At 40.3% G+C, this 25,617-nt stretch overlaps 1 protein-coding gene across 3 annotated transcripts in view; it reads right to left on the bottom strand.

The window, feature by feature from the left end:
* Positions 1-25,617, bottom strand: part of BBOX1 (gamma-butyrobetaine hydroxylase 1) — a 75,766-nt gene that overhangs the window by 23,231 nt on the left and 26,918 nt on the right. For all 3 annotated transcript variants that reach the window (XM_044929326.2, XM_044929325.2, XM_025266338.3), the window contains one exon: positions 15,361-15,559. In XM_044929326.2, coding sequence (XP_044785261.1) covers positions 15,361-15,559 — 199 coding nt within the window. The remainder of the gene's footprint in view (positions 1-15,360; positions 15,560-25,617) is intronic.

Raw genomic sequence — 25,617 nt, forward strand, 5'->3', positions numbered from 1 at the left:
ATGTATTTTCACTGAGCTGTTCATGTCATTCTAAACATTTATTAATAATTAGAACTTTCCCTTATATTTTTCATCTATTTAAGAGTTTGTTAAAAGCTTCTGTACATTAAAATCATGATTTTAAGACAGTATTTCATGGAATTGGTTTGAGTGCTAATTTACTAGATTTACCCTAATCTAAATGACCATTCATAGATACTATGGTATTTCATAATATTAATAGTGTTTTGTGATGAATTTGAATCCTTCAATATGTATGGAATGCTGAAGTTTAGCTTTTGATAGATTTTTTGTCTTTATACTTTTGGTGATGAATTTATACTCTTTTGGTTAGTGGATCATACTTGGAAGATCAAGCTAAATTTATTTGTAATCTTTTTCTTTTTTGAAGTAGTACTTATATGAAAGGATGTTCTAAACCTGCCACCTAGATTTATTGTCCCTAGCAGCTACAACCTCTGATACTGCAAGTTCTTCTGGTCAGATTAAGAAAAAATGCCCTTTTGAAACATCATTATATATCCCATTGGGTCAAAAATATAATGGTCATGTATTGTTTTTGTTTTTAAATTTTAACATGGAAAATGCTCTTCTAGCTAAAATAAACTAAAAAGTTGTATAGTTAACCATCCAAAGGAATATCCTATTGCTTATTATTTCTAATTATATTTGTGACATTTCCACATGTGACTTCCTGGATGCAGTCACTCTTTAGACCTCTAGTTACTTATGTTTCCAGTACTTTTTTTAGGGACATACTAGAGGCCAGGAACTGAGGATGGAGAATTGAATAGACATGGTACTTGCACCTCATGAAACTGATAGTCTATGGGGAAGACAAATTAGTGTGATTTATCTTCCAAAGTTAACTTACAAGATGTTATGAAAGTGAAGAAATGACCATCAAGTAGAGACATGAAGATCGGGTAGGATTTACCTAGAAGCATAAAGGTCATCTATAAACAAAGCTAGTGGAGGTGATGGAATTACAGTTGAGTTTTTCAAATCCTAAAAGATGATGCTGTGAAAGTGCTGCACTCAATATGCCAGCAAATCTGGAAAACTCAGCAGTGGCCACAGGACTGGAAAAGGTCAGTTTTCATTGAATCCCTAAGAAAGGCAATGCCAAAGAATGCTCAAACTACTGCACAATTGCACTCATCTCACACGCTAGTAAAGTAATGCTCAAAATCCTCCAAGCCAAGCTTCAGCAATATGTGAACTTCCAGATGTTCAAGCTGGGTTTTAGAAAAGGCAGAGGAACCACAGATCAAATTGCCAACATCTGCTGGATCATCGAAAAAGCAAGAGAGTTCCAGGAAAACATCTATTTCTGCTTTATTGACTATGCCAAAGCCTTTGACTGTGTGGATCACAATCAACTGTGGAAAATTCTGAAAGAGATGGGCATACCAGACCACCTGACCTGCCTCTTGAGAAATTTGTATGCAGGTCAGGAAGCAACAGTTAGAACTGGACATGGAACAACAGACTGGTTCCAAGTAGGAAAAGGAGTATGTCAAGGCTGTATATTGTCACCCTGCTTACTTAACTTATATGCAGAGTACATCATGAGAAATGCTGGGCTGGATGAAGCACAAGCTGAAATCAAGATTGCCGGGAGAAATATCAATAACCTCAGATATGCAGATGACAGAACTAAAGAGCCTCTTGATGAAAGTGAAAGAGGAGAGTGAAAATGTTGGCTTAAAGCTCAACAGTCAAAAAACAAAGATCATGGCATCTGGTCCCATTACTTCATGGAAAATAGATGGAGAAACAGTGGAAACAGTGTCAGACTTTACTTTTTTGGGCTCCAAAATCACTGCAGATAGTGACTGCAGCCATGAAATAAAAAGATGCTTACTCCTTGGAAGGAAAGTTATGACCAACCTAGACAGCATATTAAAAAGCAGAGACATTACTTTGCCAACAAAGGCCCATCTCATCAAGGCTATGGTTTTTCCAGTAGTCATGTATGGATGTGAGAGTTGAACGCTAAAGAAAGCCGAGCACCTAAGAATTGGTGCTTTTGAACTGTGGTGTTGGAGAAGACTCTTGAGAGTCCCTTGGACCGCAAGGAGATCCAACCAGTCCATCCTAAAGAGAATCAGTCCTGAATGTTCATGGGAAGGACTGATGTTGAAGCTGAAACTCCAATACTTTGGCTACCTGATGTGAAGAGCTGACTCATTTGAAAAGACCCTGATGCTGGGAAAGATTGAAGGTGAGAGGAGAAGGGGATGACAGAGGATTAGATGGTTGGATGGGATCACTGACTCAATGGAGATGACTTTGAGTAAACTCTGAGAGTTGGTGATGGACAGGGAGGCCTGGCATGCTGCAGTCTATGGGGTTGCAAAGAGTTGGACACGACTGAGCAAGTGAACTGGACTGATAAGGGTCATCACAGCCAGAAAAAAATAGCTTATGAGAAGGCCCAGTGGAGGGAGAGAATACGGTCTGCCAGAGGATGAGAGAGAGGATGTCAAGTGGGCTGGACCAAGAGGATTTGCTCCATGGCTGTTCTTGGCTTCCCTTCACATTTCTGATTCTCTTATACCCCTGCAAAGTCTTACAAAAAATCTCATTCTATTAGGGTATAGAGATGGACCCTCCAAAGCCATAATACATGGTATCAGCAATTGTGTAGGAGGAAGCAGAGAGAAGGTTCTAGATATCTGATGGATCTGGAAAATTCCCAAATCACAAACATATTCACTGGAAAGTGCAGTGGGGCAATTTGCGAATGACAATTAAGTCCGGGAGAGGTTTTTCACATTCCAGTATGGCTGAATACAAGAGGTCTATGGTAAGGATGCGAATGACAATTAAGTCCGGGAGAGGTTTTTCACATTCCAGTATGGCTGAATACAAGAGGCCTATGGTAAGGAGTTGGAATAGTCTGGGCCCCATAAACTCTAAAAACTTACCAAACTCCCTTCCATGATAAAGCTCCCTTCCAAGAAAAAGACCCCAAATTGAATATTACAGGGACAAAGGACAAAGATCTGAATGAAAGCAAAAGAGAAGGACTGGGAGAAGGAGAAAAAGAATATTATCAGACATCACTGTGATATCTGGCATAAAACCATAAATTACAAAAGATTTCTGAATCATATACCCTTTTAACAGTTAAGAAAACAAATTTTTTATAAAAATGAGCAACACAGAAATGATTAAGTTTTAGTTTCATATTTATTTTTTAGAGGGAAAGAATAAATCAAAATAGCACACCCACAGACAATATGTACCAGAAGGATATGACCCCAAAAGATGAGCATAAAATATTATCATTATCCCTATTTCTAATTTGTTTTCTACATATAATTACTTCTGATGAATCCAGAAAACTCTGATTCACTACATGAAAGAATAACTCACATAAGAATTAGAAACTAAAAATGGGGCGGTATACTCAGAAAGGAAAAAAATTAAAATTTTTTTAAAAAGGAAGGCTAAATTAGAAGAAATGCAAGATCAAATAAGCATAACAAATAATGCCTTTAGATAGCTAGAGGATGAAAGGGAGAAGAATTTAAATGTCAAAAAGAGGGAAGAGATAAGAAGTACTGGAGAGAAAGTAACAAATAAAGATTTTGATATATGGCAAAACCAATACAATATTGTAAAGTTAAATAAAATAAAAAATAAAATTAAAAAAAAAGAGGATAGGCAAAGAAGATTTAATATATACATAATAGATGTCCTCAAAAGAAGAAACCCAAATTAAAAAACAGCAAGTTCTAGAAACTACAATTTAAAAAAGGCTTAAAATTAAAAAAGTTATATTTGACACTTTGCATTGAAAGATCATCAAACACTCTCTGAAAAAGTTGCCTCAGAGCAACCAACACCAAGACATAGTCTATAAAATCAGTACTCTCGAAAAAAAAAAAAAATCTTCTGAGGGGATCTAGGTAGAAATACCAAATTACTTACAAGGAAAAGAAATTACTAATAAAATCATATGGACATATTAGAGATGTTATAAGCCAAGAATTTTATATTTAGCCAAGCTGATTTTCAAGTATAAAGTTCTTAAGCTGCTTTCAACATGCAAGAATTCAGAGAATATTGTTCCCATGAGTTCTTCCAGAGAAATTTACAAGAGAATGGGCTTCAGGCAACTAAAGTGAATAGAAATACATTGGTGTAGCACTGGTGCTGATGAACAAATTTATATTTACAAAAAGAATCAATTGTTAGGTGAGGAAAAAAGGTATCAGAAAACTAAAAAGTTGGGAATCCAAACTTTAGTGATAAGGGAGTCACACTGGGGTGATCATACTTTAAACTAGAAAAATATGTAAGTGAATATGGTAGTGAATACCTTAAAATTCAAGGGAGCTATTACAGGGGGGAGAAAAGGAAGGTTTGTGATTGGTTAGGACTTGTGGGTGGGTTGTAGAGTGGCTGCCAGTGTTCTATTTCTTGACCTGGATGGTATTTAAGAGTGTTTGCCTTAGTAATTCATTAAACTATACATTTGTTTTATGTGATTTTTCTCTATCCATATTATATTCTACCATGAGAAGTATTTTTTTTATCATCTATTTTTAAAGGTTAATAATACTCTCAGCAATCAAGTTGAAGATGGGCTTCCCAGGTGGCTTAGTGGTAAAGAATCTTCCTGCCAATGAATGAGATGAGGGTTTGATTCCTGGGTCGGGAGGATTCTGTGGAGGAGGAAATGGCAACCCATTCCCGTATTCTTGACTGAAAAAAAGCCCATGGACAGAGGAGCCTGGCAGGCTGCAGTCCATGGGGTCATGAAGAATTGGACAAATGGCACCCCACTCTAGTACTTTTCCCTAGAAAATCCCATGGACGGAGGAGCCTGGTAGGGCTGTAGATCATGGGGTCGCTAGAGTCGGACACGACAAGCGACTTCACTTTCATTTTTCACTTTCATGCATTGGAGAAGGAAATGGCAACCCACTCCAGTGTTCTTGCCTGGAGAATCCCAGGGACGGGAAGCCTGGTGGGCTGCCATCTATGGGTCGCACAGAGTCGGACACAACTGAAGCGACTTAGCAGCAGCAGCAGCAGGGGACTGAACACACATAAATGATAGGAAGATGACAACTAAGATGACAACTACCTTTAAAAACATAAACAGTTACAGCAATTTGCTTCAAAGTTCAAAAGGCCTTCATTATAAAAAACTTAGAATGCAATCCATTGCAAAAAAAAATCTATGAGAATTCCACATTAAGCATATGTAATGGTTTTTTGGGGGGTTGGGGGATGGAAAACTGCTTAATTTATTTCACCAGAGCAAGAACTGGATGATAGTTTAATTAATAATGTGAAAGATTAAAATATAAACTTAATCTTTTCTTGTAACAAGTTATCTGATTCTTTGTCAATTGTCATCTTCCCTTTGCATAAACAGTTGGCTATTATTTGAGCTTAATAGAGAAGAAGGGAAGGAATGCATATTCTGATGCTGTCATTATGGTTTAGTTTGAGGACTTTCCACATAGGGCTGTCAAATTACTTTCCTGCCTCTGGGCTTGCAATACGAGTAGAAGCCACATTTGATAGTCAATGATTATTATGGCACTAGGAACTATGAGAAAATGTTAATAACAATAAACCACTCATAGTAGCATGGTGTACAGGCAAGATTGCAGACGGCTGAGTCAAGTAAACCTGAGTTAGCAACTGATTGTTCTGCTTCAGTTTCCTTACCTTTAAGATGGGGATAATGATTCTTATCAGAATTGTCAAGATTCATGATGTAGAGCATGGAGTTCAATACTTAGCACATAAAAGGTGCTTAATGGAAAACTATTTTCTCACACCTCAGTAACAGCAGCTGCTGGTCTTGACATCATAGAGTATTACCAAGGAGGTAACGGGGATCGGAGGGCTTGTGGAGAAGCAACTGCTTTATTAGGGTAGCTTATAAATTTCCTCAAGTGATTTCTAGAGGAGCATGAGACAGAGAAATTATTTTTCCTTTCATTCATGAGATGACCTCATACTCAAGTGGTTTTGTTGGCATTAACTGCAAAACCTAATATTACAGAAGGAACTCCAGGGACTGGCTCTTGGCTGATAACATAAACTGGGATTCACAATGGCTGAAACAACTTAGCATGCTGTCCTGCTTAGGAAACCCTAATACTCAGAAGAGTACACATTTTAAATACCCTCCCTCCCATCCTCAAATACTGTGCTAAATTTAAAACAACTCACTAAGAAATCTCAGTGCAAATTTTTCACAAAGTAGGATGAAATTACAACTCAATTCAGAACTCAGACAAGATTTCTTTGTTTTCTTCTCAAGTCTGAATTGCTTCTAGATTGGTCTTTTCTAACTCAGAAACCATTTTTATCCAAGAAGGGCTGTGTGGTTTTCTGAAGCAATTGCTTGGCTAGAAACGTCAGCAAAATGGGTAAACTTGTTTTTCCTTTCCCTTCTCAGTCCCCACACTTTAGAAATGTTTTATAGTAACAAGTACATCAAACAAGTAGCTGTTTCAAAGTCAGATTTGGAGGGAGTACTAACAGTAGGAGTAATTTCTAAGGGTCCAGATGCCAAATAATCATATTTTCACTCGTACATCCTCAATCTCTAAAACAAGTTAATGTGTGAAATGCTGCTGGGCTGGCTTACAGAAATGCTAGCAGAAATCCAGTGAATGCTGGATGGGAGATATATTTGTTTTCCCCAGAGGCCACTTCAATATTGCTAATTCTTAACTGGCCTGGCTAGCGTATTTGACAAACAGCCCAACAGAAACATTTGCTGTTTGATATTTTTTGATTCATCTGATGAAGCCTGCATGCAAGGCACTCATGCAGATGCAAATGTCAGCAATAATAGTAGCATTTTACATTTTTTTCCAGCAACTTTTCATCCAAAGGCCTCGAAGAGCCTGATCGGTATTAAAACACTCCCTTAGAAAAGAGAAACAAGTCTTCACTAGAAGAGAATGATAGAACTCTGGGAAATTACATGAGAAGTTTAGACTAATTTTTCACTTACAAATAGGTGGTGGTGAAGCCATGATTAAGCTCTGTTTCCTTATTGGTCCTGTGGGCAGCTCTCAGGGCAGTAAGGCAATACAGATGGTCTGGGGTGTTCAGTCCTTAATTCTTTCCTAAACTTTTTGAAATGAAGTGTTTCAAAATATTTATATTTTCCCACTACAGTTTGTGACCTTATAAGTTTTATTCAATATTTATATCACGTTCATGCTTGTCTCTACAAGATAAAAATTGGCTACCACCCAAATCCAGAAATTTCTTTTCTTTTATTTCTTTCTTACCATCTTTATTTTACCCCTGATGTTACTGTTCCAGAAAAATGTATTATTAATCTTATTAGTCTAATCCTTGTTGCATGTGTTACTGCATCTTGCTTGTGCTAGAAAATAAAACATTCTTGGAAAGAAGAAAGAACTGAACTTGCGGAAAGGAATCTTGCTAGCTAAGGTTGAAATTTGTGTTCTCTTTTGGTTGACTTTCTAGTGAGTTGTTCATGAGGTTAATTTTCTAACTGAGGACTGATAAATGTCGATAATGCTAAAAAAGAATTTTTGATGTCTTAATCAAATGGAATTCCTTAACATCATAGCTTATATTCCCTTTCATTAACATTTCCTGAGAGATAAATGTGTGTGAAGCACCAAGCTAGTTCTAAAGAAAGGTGGTGGCCTAATCAGGCCACCATTCCTACCTGAAAGGAGTTCAGTATGAAGTAGCAATGGCGATGAATAAACTTATTGTCAAAGGTTGTCCTGGCTAGTAGTAGCAGCAAGATAACTCGTTAATACATGAGGCTAATGGTAAACACTTTATAAAATACGATGTTGAATCCTCTTCCCCTACCCCATCTCTGTCACACACACACACGTTAGTTGTCCAACTAATTAGAGAAGGAACTCTCAGGTTATCTTTTTGCCTTTTTAGGGAAGACCATCTGAACTTCTCAGTGTCATCATATATTTTAGAGTTTCAAAAGACAATGACCAGTAAACATTACTACAGTCCAACAAGCAGTAGTGATATCTTACAACAGAATAGTTCCTTTTTTTCCACACTATATGCATTATCCATAACAATGGAATCTCTTACAAGAAACAGGAAAATGCCTAACTAGATGCTATGAATATACAGATATGGGAGAGAGGAGACTTTTCAACTCTCTTTTCTGGATAAGCCATTCAGAATGCAAAACTGGCTCATAGGAAGTGGAGTAAAGTACTTATTAATATTTTGTTTTCTTCTAATGCCCAGGATTGAGAATGAGGTGCTGGTAGAGCTGAGGCTGGGAAAGGAGTTCTCTTCCCTAGAGTCGCAGAGGCTGCTAGAGCAAGGGAAGATGTAGTGTGAGTGGTGGTTAGAATAGAGGAAGAGAAAGATGAGTAGGCCAAGCAAGAAGGGCATGAAAGACCGAAAAGGAGCCAAAAACAGAGGACTTGGAACAGGTTGTTTGTAGACAGGATTAAGGCAGGGAGATGGAAAAGTGAGGGAGGTGCATGCCAGAAAGAAGGTGAAGCATGAAGGGGGAAAAGCAATCCTAGCAAAGTGAGAAAAGAACTATGGCTGTAGTTGTTCCCTTGCCAGCTTCATTGGTGGATAAAATGGTTTGCATATATGTTGAGTTAGCTTGTGGTGGGGAGAAGGAGCTGTACGGAATTATACAGTTGTAATTAAATATGTATGTATTAATATCACATCTGTTTATACACTGGTAGCATGGCAACCCACTCCAGTGTTCTTGAAGGGGGAGCCTAGTGGACTCCTGTTTATGGGGTTGCACAGAGTAGGATATGAAGTGACTTAGCAGCAGCAGCAGCCTGTGCAAATTTGAGGAGCCCTGGCTTCCTTCTCTCCAGTTGGCATATTAATAGCTGAATATCACCCCATTATCACCATGCTTTCAGCAGACCAGGAGAGCACCATCCTTTAGCTCTATGCTACCTTTTAATTATTGTTGGCATATATTGCCTGTCTTGTTCCCTCATTTGTAATGCCAAAAGTCGAGGACTCCTTGATAGTTTATTCCTTGGTTTTATGGGATATGTATTGTTCTATAAGCTTCCCTTGTGGCTCATCTGGTAAAGAATTCACTTGCAATGTGGGAGACCTGGGTTCAATCCCTGGGTTGGGAAGATCCCCTGGAGAAGGGAAAGGCTACCCACTCCAGTACTCTGGCCTGGAGAATTCCATGGACTGTATAGTCCATGGGGTCACAAAGAGTCGGACACAATTGAGCAACTTTCACTAATTGTTCTACATTATCTAGATGAAGTCAACTCAACTATTTACATTCATCCACATACAAGAATTGGAGAAGGAAATGTCAACACACTCCAGTATTCTTGCCTGGATGATCCCATGGACAGAGGAGGCTGGCAAGGCTACAGTCAGCCCATGGGATCACAAGAGTTGGGCACAGCTGAGAGACTAAACCACCAGCACCACATACAAGAATCACCAAAGATAATTTTGCATAAGTAGAAACCCAAATCTGGCTCAGAACAAAATGCTGGTGTGGTGTTTTGCACATGGCAAAGTATTCAATTGTTGCATGGATGTGTAGGACAATACCGCCAACCAAGACATTCTCTTTCATTGATTATACTTATTTTCAGATTTACTCTATGGGATGCTTCCTTGAATGCTTTATTCTAACTTGACAGTGGCAGTGGAGTGTTTAACCCAATGACTATTTCCCATTGGGTTAAATTATGTCATAAAATTCATATAATTTCTTCAATAAAGAAAAGATCCAGAAAGCTATTTTTATTCCTTTGGGGTGGGGGTCAGGGATGTGGGATGAGGTTTTTGGCCTTAACTTTGAAAAACTATGTTGCCCCAAGTCAAAGGTTTAAATCCTCCTGAAAATGTTATCTTTTTACATACTGCTCCACATTTATATATATTTGACAAAACTGACAATGGGAGTTTCTTTACCAAATCTTATTCTTTTCTCCCAGGAAAGATTTCATCATTAAGGCAGTAAGCTTACTGAGCATTTCACATGGCTGCATGAAAAAATATCATCTAGATGACGCACGGTTAAAAAAATGACAAGTATCTGAGAAAATACACATGTGGAACATGATGTAAGCTTTACCCTCAAAGCTGTTGCCATTTTGATTCAGGTGAATACAATTTTATAATTATGAAATCCTCTAATAATTATTGCATTCATCTACTGCTTTACAGTCCTTTTAAACCTAGGTGAGAATTTATTCATTAAATATTTATTCCTTGCCTACTATATACTAAGACTACACAAAGTTCTGGAATCTACTATTTTTATTTATCCAGCCAATCATATAAGAATGGAGATAACAGTTAGAACCCCAAATCAGATACTATAATTCTCAGTTTCAGTTCAGTTCAGTTCAGTCGCTCAGTCGTGTCCGAACTAGTAACCCTATTTGAAAGGAAAGGTACTAGGTGGGCATTAGTTTCCCAAGGCAAGCAAGTGTGAAATAGTAAGCTATTATTGTTTTTGGCATGTGAGTAAGAGTAGAAACCAGGCTCTTGAAAAATCTATGGAAAGCAAAGTTTACCTTTAACATTCCCCATTTTCCTTTCTCTGTCCCTCTCATACATTTGGCAGTCCCTCGTCTCCATTATTTATTGCCTTCATTTATTCTTTCCATTCACTCACCAACCAGTTATTTTTCAAACAAGAGTAAGGCCAGAAGAGAAATAAAGATATGAAAGGGAGAGACCCTGTATAAGGCAGCTATGGATTATGTTATAAAGTTGTCATGTCCAGGCATTACCACAGTACCAAGAAGAACATGACAAGTTCTGTTTAGTTACATAATTGTGAGAATTCAGAGGTTGTAAAGAACCCAAGCTCTATATCAACTGAGACCTGCCTTCTCTTGAACTACCCTTTCTCTCAACCAGAGGCTTAAGACCTTTGATGCAAATGAGTATCACCTGCTGAGTTTTAAAATTCCTGCTACCCAGGCCAAATCCAAGTCTTGTTTTAAAAAAAAAAAAAAAAAATCTCTGGAGATGGGACTCAGATGTTTGTTTGTTTGTTTTTTTTAATTGGCTATTCCACTGTGCAGCCTAGGTTGAGAAACATTGTCCTAAATATCTCTTCTTTTTAAAAATCTCATGTTACCCTAACTTCAATATAGAAAAGGCAAATAACTTTGGGGAAAACATTAGTTTTCTCATTCTGTTGCCAACCCCCCTCCCAAAGCAAATAAGCAAACAAAATCTAAGCTACAACAACAATAGCAGCAACAGCAAAACTGTTTTCTGTAAGTTCTTGAAGTTGGGGATTAGAAATTACCAAAAATAAAAAACAACAAAAAAAGAGATTTTGGTTATCATTAGTGGAAAAAGAAGTAAAGTAGAAAGAAAGGCATGTCCTGGAGTGTGGTATAGTTGGAGAGTCTTAGGGAAGACATCTGCTGAAGGTGAGATTTAGTAGGCAACCTATTTGGTCAGGGCATCCTGACCAGGTGGCGCTATTGGTAAAAATCCTGCCTGCCAATGCAGGGGATATCATAGATGCAGATTTGATCCCTAGGTTGGGAATATCCCTTGGAGGAGGGCACAGCAACCCACTCCAATATTCTTGCCTGGAGAATTCGATGGACAGGGAAGCCTGGCAGGCTACAGTCCACAGGGGACTCATGTGGAGTCGGACACGACCTTGCACACACACAATTTGGTCAGATGCAAAGATCTTGGGCAAAGGAAGTGGAATAGTAGTAGGAAGTCTGATTTGTTTGGACAACAAGCCTTTAGTATTTATTCCAGTAAATTGCTCAATATGAGATCAGTGGCTGAGTTATTAAGACTTTGACAAACAAAACAAAACACAAGCCATAAATCAGGACTAAGAATCTGACCCTTAGTGTGATGCATGGAGGTGGGAGTTAGGCAAGTGTAACAGAGCCCCCAAATTTGGCCACTGTAATGAACTTATGAAATGTGTTGGCATCAATGCAAAAGTCTGATGTCAGCAAGTAAAAATGAAGTAAAACAACATAGAAAAGATTGGTTTTGAAGTGGTCTGTTTACCTCCAGTGCCTGAAAGCATCTTTTCCATGTTCTTCCTTCATATTGTTATTGTTAGTGAGGTAGATTAGGAAGCCCAGGGCTTGAACAGATCCAGATTCTAGCTTTGGTTCCTTATTTACTCTCTGTAGGACCTTGGGGATATAGTTTAATTCTCTGGGCCCCAGTTTCCAAAAGGAACTCAGAGATAACATCTATTTCAAAAAGTTGTGAAAAATAAAGACCAAATAATACAGTCGAAGCTGTTATTAATTTTAAAACTCTCCTTTGTCTGTTTCAACTGCTGTTATCTCTGAAGTTGCTCTATCGTGTCTGACTCTTTGCGACCCAATGGACTGTAGCCTGCCAGGCTACATCCACCATCCACGGGATTTTCCAGGTAAGAATACTGGAGTGCAATTCCAGGCAAGAATATTTCCTTCTCTAGGGGATCTTCCCAACCCAGGGATAGAACCTGGGTCTTCCACACTGCATGCATGCATGCTAAGTCACTTCAGTCGTGTCCGACTCTGTGTGACCCCATAGACAGTAGCCTACCAGGCTCCCCCGTCCCTGGGATTCTCCAGGCAAGAACACTGGAGTGGGTTGCCATTTCCTTCTCCAATGCATGAAAGTGAAAAGTGAAAGTGAAGTCACTCAGTCGTGTCTGAGTCTTAGCGATCCCATGGACTGCAGCCTACCAGGCTCCTCCATCCATGGGATTTTCCAGGCAAGAGTACTGGAGTGGGGTGCCATTGCCTTCTCCGTTCCACACTGCAGGCAGAATCTTTACCATCTGAATGCACCCGATCTCATCTGATCTTGGAAGCGAAGCAGGGTCAGGCCTGGTTGCTGTTGCTGCTGCTGCTGCTAAGTTGCTTCAGTCATGTCTGACTCTGTGTGACCCCATAGATGGCAGCCCACCAGGCTCCCCTATCCCTGGGATTCTCCAGGCAAGAACACTGGAGTGGGTTGCCATTTCCTTCTCCAATGCATGAAAGTGAAAAGTGAAAATGAAGTCGCTCAGTTGTGTTCGACTCCTAGAGACCCCATGGACTGCAGCCTACCAGGCCCCTCCGTCCATGGGATTTTCCAGGCAAGAGTACTGGAGTGGGGTGCCATTGCCTTCTCTAAAGGCAGCTTCAATTCTTGCAGATGTAGAGCAGATAAAAATTTTGTACAACAAATTTGCTGGTAGTAGTTGTAACTTCCTGGGGTGGGAATGGAGACTAGGTAATTCAAGCTTAAACATGATAGTCTTCTTCCATGAATAAACTTGTTCAAATCACTGGGGACTGAATATTTTTAAAACTTTTAAATTTGTTTTGTTTTTGGCTGCTCTGGGTTTCACTGCTGTTCATGAGTCTTTCTGTAGTTACAGTGAGTGGGGGCTACTCTTTGTTGTGATGCATGAGTTTCTCACAGCAGTTTCTTCTCCTGTTGTGGAACGCGGGCCCTAGGGCACACGGGCTTCAGTAGATGAGGCATGTGGCTCCATAGTTTCAGTTCCCGGTTGTAGAATGCAGGCTCAGTAGTTGCAGCACACGGGCTAAGTTACTCCATGGCATGTGGGATCTTCCTGGGCCAGGGATCAAAAAATGTGTCCCTGCATTGGCAGGCAGATTCTCACCCCCGTACCACCAGAGAAGTCTGATTGAAGATTTTTGACCTTCTGATTACCTGCAGATGAGGTCTTGCCCTCGATTAGCTGACCTAGGGGCAAAGTCAAAGACTGGCAGGGCCTTGCAGGTCTGAGGCAGGAGTGGGGACAGAATGTGTGAAACTGGGGTGTGGAATGTGCTCGCTTCAGGATTCAGCCTTTATATAAATATATCTATATCTATATCTCCTGCAGGTTGTTGGCAAGCAGGGGGTTAAACTCAGTTGTTGCTATATTTGATTTTTCAAGAAAAGTCAGATCCGTATTTAATGTAAACTCTCCCAGTTTTTGATGGGAGATGACTAATTTCATTTTCTTTCAACGTTATGTGGGCCAAACAAAACACATCTGAATACTGCCTGTGTGCTACCAGCCTGCGACCTTTGCCTTTTGGAGGTCCTTTTCGCTTTTAGTGCCCTCTACCCTGAGCCCAGGAATAAGTGTATTCATCTCAAATGACAGGCTTACCCTAATGAATGCCCCCATTTCCAGATAAGTGTTTCCCGTTGTTAGTGTTTTATTATCCATAATGAATGTTACCTTCCAGGCAATTCTTATGCAAACAGCCTTTTGTTCCAAAGTTAAAATCGATTATAATATTTCCTGTTACTTGCTAAAGTGTGTAGACTTAATTTTCTGCTCGTTAGTTTTATCTAACACATCTGCTGGCTGGTTTCACTTCCTCAGGTCCCAACTTAATTTTGCACCAACTCTTGGGAGGTAAAACTGAATCAACTTTCACTTTTGTAAAGCTGAATATTTTTAAAACATGTTGCAGAAACAGTCTTCGATCTCACCTGTTGTGGACTGAATAGTGTCTTCCCCAAACTCATATGATGACGTGCTGACCTTCAATGCGACTATATTTGGAGTAAGAGGCTTTAAGGAGGAGATTAAGGTTAAATGAAATTTTTTTTTTGGACCAGGGATTGAATCCAGGCCCTCTAAAGTGAGAGTGTGGAGTGCTAATCACTGGGCTGACAGGGACTCCAGGTTAAATGAAATCTCAATGGTGGAGCCCTAGTCCAATAGGACTGATGTCCTTATAAGAGGAAGAGATACCAAGAGTACAGATACCCAGAGGAAAGGCCATATGAAGATACAGTGACAAAGTGGCCAACTGCAAGGAGGAGAGCGTTCACCAAGAACCACACCTGCCAATGTACGTGTGTGCTCACTCAGTTGTGTCTGACTCTGTGACCCTGTGGAGTGTAGCCCACCAGGCTCCTCTGTCCATGGGATTTCCCAGGCAAGAATTCTGGAGTGGGTTGCCATTTCCTCCTCCAGGGGATCTTCCCAATCCAGGGATCAAACCCAAATCTCCTGCATCTGCAACACTGGAGGTAGATTTTTTACCATTGCATCACCTGTGAAGCCCATAGCTGCCAAGACCTTGATCTTGGACTTCAGCCTTTAGAACTGGGAGGAAATAAACTTCAGCTGTTTAAGCCACCCAATCTGTGATATTCTGTTGTGGTGGCCTTAGCAAACAAACTCTTCACCTTTAACTACCCTATCTTTGGTGTCTGATGTCATTCCAGTCATGCTCACAGAAATCCCACTTTTTAGACTCTCATTTTACTTCCTGTTCAAAACAGTGTAGACATTTTTATATCATCAATCAAAAGAGTCCTCTGCCTGAGAAATATATCCAACTCTCTCTGTCATGGCAGAATACCAACTATTTGGTGACTCACCCATAAAATGTGAGATAAAGGAAACCAATCCTTTTCCCGAGTTTTAAAACTTCTCCTCGTTTGTCAGCTGCTCCTGTGAGTCGCACGATGCCGACCTTCTTGAGGCTGGAGAGCCACCTGTATGCGTGCTCATCATCTTTTAAAACATCTTCAAAATCCAGAGTAGGCAGCTGGAACTCTGAGCCCCAGTACTGACACTCTGTGAATTATGAAAAAGGAGAAACCAGTGTTAAAAACACTGTTTTTAACATACAATGAGAACTTCAGAGAAGGAACTAGTTCATTGAAGCTGACCTTTGATCTATCATGGGACAGACTAAAGTTCAATCATATTAGAAATACCCAAATTGCCAGCTCTTCTTCCTTGGAGCCAGGCCAGTGTACTCAGGCTTTCTGCCTGTCACTGTGCAAGACCCATGACTGGTATTCACTATAGCACTTTGTCAAGAGAATGTGTAGCTTGTGGATGGTTCTTGATACATAAGTCCTTAGGGCTTCTCTGTCAGGATATTGCTTAGAAATAGCCTTGAAATACTGTGCATTTTTAACAGCCAAGTTAAATTACTCAATTCCAAATAGAGAGAAAATGAGAGTGATGTGTTAAAACAGCCTATCCCTGGGGGTTGGGGGGAGGGGGGCAGTGTTTGCCATGATAGGAACCGCCCCTGCTTTCTCTTATTTCAACTGGTAAGAAGCTTTATCTGGGGTCAACTTGTTCATGGGAGTCAGCAAATGCTGTCCATGGGGAGGAAAAGATGGGCCATGTTGTTTTGCCAGAGCAGGCTGGCTAAAGTGGTAATAATGAGATTAAAATGATTTGGAATATAATCATAATTTTTTTTGGGGGGTGGAGGGTGTAAACACATTATTGGTGTTTCTTGATTCTATTAGCTACCCAATAATTTTCTGATGGTTTATTTTTTCAATAAGCCTGATGGTGGTGTTTGGTGGTAGTGGTTTAGTTGCTAAGTTGTATCTGACTCTGCGACCCCATGGACTGTAGCCCACCAAGCTCTTCTGTCCATGGGATTTCTCAGGCAAGAATACTGGAGTAGGTTGCCATTTCCTTCTCAAAGGGATATCCCTGACCCAGGGATTGAACCTGGGTCTCCTGCATTGCGGGTGGATTCTTTACCGACTTAGCCACCAGGGAAGCCCTCAATAAGCCTAATATTTTGCTATATTGAGAGACATTGTGATAGCAGTAAGTCTTCAGGAACTCATGGTTTATGGAAGATTGGACATGGAAGCTGACCATTAAAACACAATATGTTGTAAAGCAACTATAATAAAAATTGATAAAAAAATAAGTAAAAGCAGCAAAATAGTGAAAGTTAGCCACCTACAACAGTATGGATTAGACAGACTCATAGGTGACAAACCAAACAAAAGCACACAGTTTGTTGGATGCTACAGTTGAATTACATTCAAGATACTGTGGAGATAACAGATCTTCTGATCCCTTATTAATGCTCCTTCTATGATGCCAGTTATTCTTTTAAACACATGACGTTTCCCATGTCTGTCCCTCATGCCTCAGCTATTTCTGCTGAAATCAAACAGAGCTGGTTTTTATGGGCCCAGCATGCTTGAGCTGTACCACTCTGCTCTCTAACAAGAGTTGGATTTATGTGAAAGAGCTTCTATTCAAAGAGGAGATCTGCTTGACTTTTGAATATTGGATTTTATGGTTTTTTGCTTTGCCACTCCTATTTGGCCTTTGCATTTATAGTCTCCAGATTGTAATATTTGATACCCATCATAAGGGTCTGTGAAAAGAAGGTGATCAATGTCATAAATACTGCTTATTGGCTACCTAGATAGAAAAGTCATTTGGCTTCCCATAAAGAGAAAAGTTTCCTGGGCAAAATATCAGTGTTAAAAACAAAAATGATAAATCACTATATCCTCTTTCCAAACCTTACACCTAAATGGACTACATCTAGAATCTTAAAAAATATTGAAAACAACTTTAAGCTTATTGAGCTCCAAATGAAAACTGTAGAGTATTGAGGTAGATGAGATTTTCATACTGGCTTTAGGATATCCCATCATTATGGGCTCTTATTATTGAATAGAAAGATCGTCTAAACTATAGCTGAAGAGTTCTCAGCTCTTGGGCACTGTAATAATCTGGCTAAGGGCAAATTTTTCATTCCTGTATAGACTGCTAGATGGATTAGCTGTGCTCTACATGGTCATCTACAACAATGTGTGATGTCTTTATTACAAAGAGTTAAGTAATTTATTGATGAGCCTTGTTATAATATTTAAAAGAAAAATCTCATATCCTATTGAGAGAAAACCAGACTGGAGAGATAGTAAGGTCCAGACTGCAGTGTTGTCAAGTAGAACTTTCTGAGATGCTGGAACTATTTTCTATCTGTACCATCCAGTACTGTAGCTGCTAACAATATGTGGATATTGAGACCTGGCATATGGATAGTGGAACTGAGGGACTGAGTTTTTTTTCTTTATTTAACTTAAACTGACTTAAACTTTGATTTGGGCTTCTTAGGTGGCACCGTGGTAAAGTATCCACCTGCCAATGCAGGAGACACAAAAGACATGGGTCTGGTGCCTGGGTTGGGAAGATCTCCTAGAGTAGGAAATCTCGACCTACTCCAGTATTCTTGCCTGGAAAATTCTATGGACAGAGGAGACTGGTGGGCTACAGTCCCTGGACTAGCAAAGAGTCAGATGCAACTGAGCACACACACACACACTTTAATTTAAATAGCCACATGTAATTGATACTATATGAAATAGGACATGAATAGAATAAAGGACATGGAGCTAAAGAGACTTGGGCTTGAGTCATCATATTGCCTCTTACCAGCTTGTTTCTTTGTCTTTTCTCTGATCATCCATCTCTTAATTTATAAAATAACCATACTGATATTTGCCTTGAAGGTCATATGTTAACCATGCAATGAGTTTATGCAAGGAGTCTGGTAGTGAATAGCATATAGTAGACTAACAACAGAATGGGAAAGACTAGAGATCTCCAAGAAAATTAGAGATACCAAGGGAACATTTCATGCAAAGTTGGGCTCAATAAAGGACAGAAATGGTATGGACCTAACAGAAGCAGAAGATATCAAGAAGAGGTGGCAAGAATACACAGAAGAACTGTACAAAAAATATCTTCATGACTCAGATAATCACGATGGTGTGATCACTGACCTAGAGCCAGACATCCTGGAATGTGAAGTCAAGTGGGCCTTAGAAAGCATCACTATGAACAAAGCTAGTGGAGGTGATGGAATTCCAGTTGAGCTATTCCAAATCTTGAAAGATGATGCTATGAAAGTGTTGCACTCAATATGCCAGCAAATTTGGAAAACTCAGCAGTGGCCACAGGACTGGAAAAGGTCAGTTTTCATTCCAATCCCAAAGAAAGGCAATGCCAAAGAATGCTCAAACTACTGCACAATTGCACTCATCTCACACACTAGTAAAGTAATGCTCAAAATTCTCCAAGCCAGGCTTCAGCAATATGTGAACTGTGAACTTCCTGATGTTCAGCTGGTTTTAGAAAAGACAGAGGAACCAGAGATCAAATTGCCAACATCCTCTGGATCATCAAAAAAGCAAGAGAGTTCCAGAAAAGCATCTATTTCTGCTTTATTGACTATGCCAAAGCCTTTGACTGTGTGGATCACAATCAACTGTGGAAAATTCTGAAAGAGATGGGCATACCAGACCACCTGACCTGCCTCTTGAGAAATTTGTATGCAGGTCAGGAAGCAACAGTTAGAACTGGACATGGAACAGCAGACTGGTTCCAAATAGGAAAAGGAGTATGTCAAGGCTGTATATTGTCACCCTGCTTATTTAATTGTACACAGAGTACATCATGAGAAACTCTGGGCTGGAGGAAGCACAGGCTGGAATCAAGATTGCCGGGAGAAATATCAATAAACTCAGATATGCAGATGACACCACCCTTATGGCAGAAAGTGAAGAGGAAATAAAAAGCCTCTTGATGAAAGTGAAAGTGGAGAGTGAAAAAGTTGGCTTAAAGCTCAACATTCAGAAAACTAAGATCATGGCATCTGGTCCCATCACTTCATGGCAGATAGACGGGGAAACAGTGGAAACAGTGTCAGACTTTATTTTTCTGGGCTCCAAAATCACTGCAGATGGTGACTGCAGCCATGAAATTAAAAGACGCTTACTCCTTGGAAGGAAAGTTATGATCAACCTAGATGGCATATTCAAAAGCAGAGACATTACTTTGCCAACAAAGGTCCTGTCTAGTCAAGGCTATGGTTTTTCCTGTGGTCATGTATGGATGTGAGAGTTGGACTGTGAAGAAGGCTGAGCGCCGAAGAATTGATGCTTTTGAACTGTGGTGTTGGAGAAGACGCTTGAGAGTTCCTTGGACAGCAAGGAGATCCAACCAGTCCATTCTGAAGGAGATCAGCCCTGGGATTTCTTTGGAGGGAATGATGCTGAAGCTGAAACTCCAGTACTTTGGCCACCTCATGCTGAAGAGTTGACTCATTGGAAAAGACTCTGATGCTGGGAGGGATTGGGGGCAGGAGGAGAAGGGGACGACAGAGGATGAGATGGCTGGATGGCATCACTGACTCGATGGACATGAGTCTGGGTGAACTCCAGGAGTTGGTGATGGACAGTGAGGCCTGGCGTGCTGTGATTCATGGGGTTGCAAAGAGTCGGACACGACTGAGCGACTCAACTGAACTGAACCGAGACTAAGAAAATACATAGTATAACAATTGATATTTGCTGAATACTTTCTAGAGTCAGCTGCAGTCTAAGGTGCTCTCCATACATTATTTTTTGAAAATCCATAATAAATATACATCATAGGGTTTATAGGAATACTGTGATGGTTTCAGTATTCCCATGCTACAGAGAAGGGAACAGAGAGCTGAGTCTTGCAGCTAATGATTTGCAGAGCTAGTTAAGCAAATTCAGGTGACTAATTCCAAAGTCTGTAATTTTAGCAACCACACAGAAAATAAACATTTGATGCCTTGAAATACTGTTGTCACATGAATTTTTAAGTCCTATGTCTGAATGTTCACAGCTTACTCTAACCCTTACATGGAAAATCTACTTTCTGGATGGAAAGTAAAGCAGGGAAAGTTACAATTAGAAACACTTCGTCTGGACATGTTCAAGCATGAATGTTTAAAGATAAACCTTGGCTCCCAGTCAGGACTTTCAATGCAGAAAAAACTTTACAACTAGGTTTCATGGCACAACTCTACAACAGCATTGCTATTCACTGCTTTTGTGAAGTGAACCAAGGCTTAAAAATCAGCTAGCTTCTTTTTAAAAAGTTAATGCCAATGTAAGTCAGTGATCCATGCCAGTGGTTTTACTTGAGGCCATTATCACTTTCCAGAGAGTTTTGGTGACTGTGTAGCAAGGAAATGTAATAAATAGAGATGGAAAGAACACTTTCACAAGATGTAAATGTTTTAAAAACTTTTGTATTTTGGAAACTTTGTGGATTCAAGAAGGACTGCTTAGGGTACACACTATGTACATCAAAATATATTTATAGCATATTTTAATGAATTTTTTTTTCTACAGGAGTCATTTTCCTGTTATAGAGTAACACACACATGCTGTCAAACACACATGGACATACCAACACAATATCCAATATTCTTATATTCTTTCAATAAATATGTTACTCTTTACATGCAAAAAGTTAACCGCATTCACATAAAGACTACAGATAAAACAAGGCTGTTAATATAAGCATCAATCTGTACTATAAATAATTTCACATTCATAGGATTTTACTATCAGGGGTTGGTCACAGTACCTTTCAAGTTCTACCAAGTTTACAGTTCTCCAACTATAGGTCCTATTTCGGTGGGCCTAGGCAGCCGCTTTGCAAAAGTCAGTGACCAAGGGCCACAGCCCATCATAGCATCTGTGTCCTAATATGAGTCACTGCTAGACTCGATAATGGCAAGTGTAATTTTCAGGGACAGCACTGTGACTAACCAGTTTCCAAATTCATCTTAACATCCTCAATATAAAATACTCTAGTTTTCCAGGAGAAATAAACTTCATCTTAATAAATCCAACCAGTAGGATCATTCTATGATCTATGTGTAGATCCTATGATATCTGAACAGAAACTTTGACGTTGAAAAGGTAATTTAGAAGCATTTTCCCAATCTCCCCCAACCACAAAACCTCACCACCAGGGACCATATGAAAACACATTGGCCTAGAAGAAATCATTGGTCAGGTGAATACATTGAAAGCAAACTTAAATTTCACACTTGGGTCTGGATACATAAACAGTATGGAAAATGACGGAATATTTAAGGCATGAACCACCCTTTCTAATTTAACTTATGGCCTTACTAATAAATACTTCCTTGAACATGTGCTTCACACATCATAAAATTTATGCACAGGCTACAAGCTGGCTTTCAAGGAACCATTTGTACAAGGCTTGCTTTTCAGGGTTAAACCTCACATTCCTGAATCCTGACTTGTTTTTCAAAAAAGAAAAAGACACAAAGAAGCTCTTCAGCTGAAGATTCATGAATGCAGTGTGCAGGATTACAGTGTGTTATTTCATGAATTTAGGACCTTCTGTTCACCTGTACAGAACTGTGCCTGAAACAACTGTCTGAAATAGCTCATCTCATGTGCTAAGGATCAGCTGATGGCTTACTATCTTTTCCTGTAGCTATCTTGCAGGGGCCCAGCCATAAACCAAGTCTGACCCCCAGGAGAGGAAAGGCCCCTGAGTGCAAATAGGGCTTTGATTCTCTTTTCTGCACTAAGGACTTGAGCCCTTTTTGGAAAGGGCATCCTTGTCTCTTGTCTAGTGACTCAACCTGCCTTTCAAGATCTTGGTCATTTGTCCTCTTTTACATTGAAATCTTCCAGAAGCTGACCCTAAGATGAGGATTTGAATGCAAGCAACTTACTAAGGTGAGAGTTGGACCATGAAGTGCCAAAGAACTGATACTTTTGAACTGTGGTGCTGGAGAAGATTCTTGACAGTCCCTTGGACAGCAAGGTGATCAAACCAGTCAATCCTAAAGGAAATCAGTCCTGAATATTCATTGGAAGGACTGATGCTGAAGCTCCAATACTTGGCCACCTAATGCAAAGAGCTGACTCATTAGAAAAGACCCTGATGCTGGGAAAAATTGAGGGCTAGAGGAAAAGGGGGCAACAGAGGATGAGATGGTTGGATGGCATCATGAACTCAATGGACATGAGTTTGAGCAACCTCTGGGAGATGGTGAAGGATAGAGAAGCCTGGTGTTCTTCAATCCATGGGGTTGCAAACAGTCAGACATGACTGAGTAAATAAACAACAGTTTACTAAGGAGGCACCAATAGGAGGTGGGGAAGTAAGACAGGGAAGCAGGCCTCTGGATGGGTTTGTTAAAAAACTTTTTATTTTATATTGGAGTATAGCCAAATAACAGTGTTGTGATAGTTTCAGGTGAACAGGTTAGGGTTTTGCAGCCAGGACTCAGCACTGCTGGACCTCATGGCAATGCTGTAGACTATACTTCATATTCAGAGTTATCCTACCCAGAGCCAAGGAAGCTGAGATGCACAGGCTACTGACACCCACCACTTATTGGTTGAGAGCTGTTTCTGGGGATTCATTCCTGGGTCTCCTGGCCTTCCCTGTGTGTTGGCCAAGCAGGCTCCCTTAGGCAGAGCGGACCCTCCAGGAGCATGGCAGGCTTGGGATAGGAAGCTGTTGGTATGTATGAGAAGAGAGCTGAGGAGCACTGACGCGGCTGTGACAGGCTCTGCGATGCCCTCTTTTGGGATCTGCAAGACTGGGCTAGGATGGCTGTCTTCTGTGGTGCCTAGCACCATACACACCTCGGTCCCAGTGCTTACCACACTGTGCTGAAAGGATCTTTCATTTACTCTGTACGTGTTTGTTGAAAGCCTTGGCTATGTGAAAGAGAACGTGTAGTGAATAAAAATAGATGTGATCGCTGCCCTTGGGAGGGAAAAGGTGAATAAATAAGGAAGCAAAGAAATAAATACATAAAACTAAACATTGTAGCAAGTGCTATGAGCATAACAAATGGGATGGGATATATTGACAAAAAACCATTGGAAGTGGGGTGGAGACCCTATTTAGACATGGAAGATAAGAAAGGTCTAACTGAAAAGATGCTATTTAAGCTGCATCCTGAGGGGTGAGAGAAGTCAGTCATGCAAAGGGCAGAGAAAGTGTCCAAATAGGAAAGACAATAGGAAGGAGGGTGATCTCTTAGCTTATTGGAGGAACTCAAAGTCACTGAGCCTAGGACGCACTAGACAGACGTGGGTGTCACAGGTGAGGTATAAAAGCAAACAAGGGTGGGTTAGGTGAGTCCTCATCTCTCTCTCTCTCACTAGACAGCAAGGTCCTTGCAAACTATAAGGATTCTGTCATTTATCTCTATTTCCTCCTGGCTGTTGCCCCTAACTCTTTCTCCTCCTGGTATACAGTGCAGGGCTGGCTGTCATTCAATAGATTTTCATAAAACTACTGTGTTCTGTATCCTAAATAAAATATTTGCTTATTTCCTAACGATGAATGGAAATTGGAACCAACTCAAATGAAGACAGTATCTGAGCACCCTTTAGCATTTTAAAAGATAGAGAAATCCATAAAACCTTTCCTGTAGGTGATAATCTCACCAAACTTGAAAAGTCTCCTTGAGAATGTATAAACAAGTTTATAAGTTGCTTGAAAGAAGAGAAACTCATTTTTGTTTTGGACTGTTAGGTACCTGATATATTATATATGTTCAGCCCTATGACCAGAGAAGGCAATGGCACCCCACTCCAGTACTCTTGCCTGGAAAATCCCGTGGACGGAGGAGCCTTGTAGGCTGCAGTCCATGAGGTCGTTAGGAGTCAGACATGACTGAGAGACTTTATTTTCACTTTTATGCATGGGAGAAGGAAAGGGCAACCCACTCCAATATTCTTGCCTGGAGAATCCCAGGGATGGGGGAGCCTGGTGGGCTGCCATCTATGGGGTTGCACAGAGTCGGACATGACTGAAGCGACTTAGCAGCAGCAGCAGCAGCAACTCTATGACAAGAGTGACCATACAGTTGGAAAAAACACAGGAAATTATGAAACAGCACTAAAGGACAGTGTGATAAACATTTACAAAAACAGAAGCTAACACTAAGTGAAGTCGCTCAGTCGTGTCCGACTCTTTGCGACCCCAAGGACTGTAGCTTACCAGGCTCCTCTGTCCATGGGATTTTCCAGGCAATAGTACTGGAGTGGACTGCCATTTCCTTCTCCAGGGGAATCTTCCTGACCCAGGGATCGAACCCAGGTCTCCCTCATTGTAGACAGACACTTCACCGCCTGAGCCACCAGGGAAGTCTTAACACACTTACTAGGCACTTTCTAAGCACTTTACATGGAGTGTCGCATGTAATCCTCACAACAACCCCATAATAGAGGTTCTAGTACTGTTCCCATTTTATAGATGAGACAGGCATCAGTATCTTAGGTAAGTGATGCAACGTCACACAGCTGATGTTAAGTCAGAGCTGGGATACTACACGAAGAACTAGACTCTGGATATTCAGAAAAAATTTGTTGAAGGATAACAAGCACCGAAGGATGTCAAGAAGGAAGATTATTATCTCAGACTTCCTTCAAGTTGGCAGTGCAAACCGAAAATTCAATTTTACCCTCTGCCATTATTTTAACTATCCCCTTTGACATCCTTGAAAAGGTTGTAGAACACCCTCTTGATGGCTTTTCATTGCACAGCACACGTCTCCCTATGGAGCAACCCACTCTGGTTCTAGTCGGCTCCAAATGACACCATCTTCTTCCTTACACAGAGTCACATCTACCTCTGTCACCTTCTTTGAGGTGCTAATTCAGTGCTCCAGAATCACACAGAATATGGCAGTCTTGGAGAAGGTATAAAGACAGTCACTGAACTGAATTTTTCTTTACAAGGCTAAATAAATAGCCCCTATCTCACCCATATTTTTCACGTTTTATGGCTCCCAAGCCCCATACCATCCTCTCTGCTCTCCTCTGGTTGATGCTTTCAAGTTTGCTGATGCCCTATAACAGCCTGGGTGTCTCAAATCAGACCTAATACTACAGGTGTACTCTGGCCATACCTACACAGTGGGCTCGCTACTACATTTTTATTCATGCAGCCTAAATCTAATTAACCTTGTTTTGGCAGTCTCAAGTCTGTTGACTCAGCTTAACTTTTCAGTCTGCCAAAACATGTAA

The sequence above is a fragment of the Bubalus bubalis genome, chromosome 16 (assembly GCF_019923935.1).
Source record: "Bubalus bubalis isolate 160015118507 breed Murrah chromosome 16, NDDB_SH_1, whole genome shotgun sequence".
In the NCBI taxonomy this organism is placed as follows: Eukaryota; Metazoa; Chordata; class Mammalia; order Artiodactyla; family Bovidae; genus Bubalus; species Bubalus bubalis.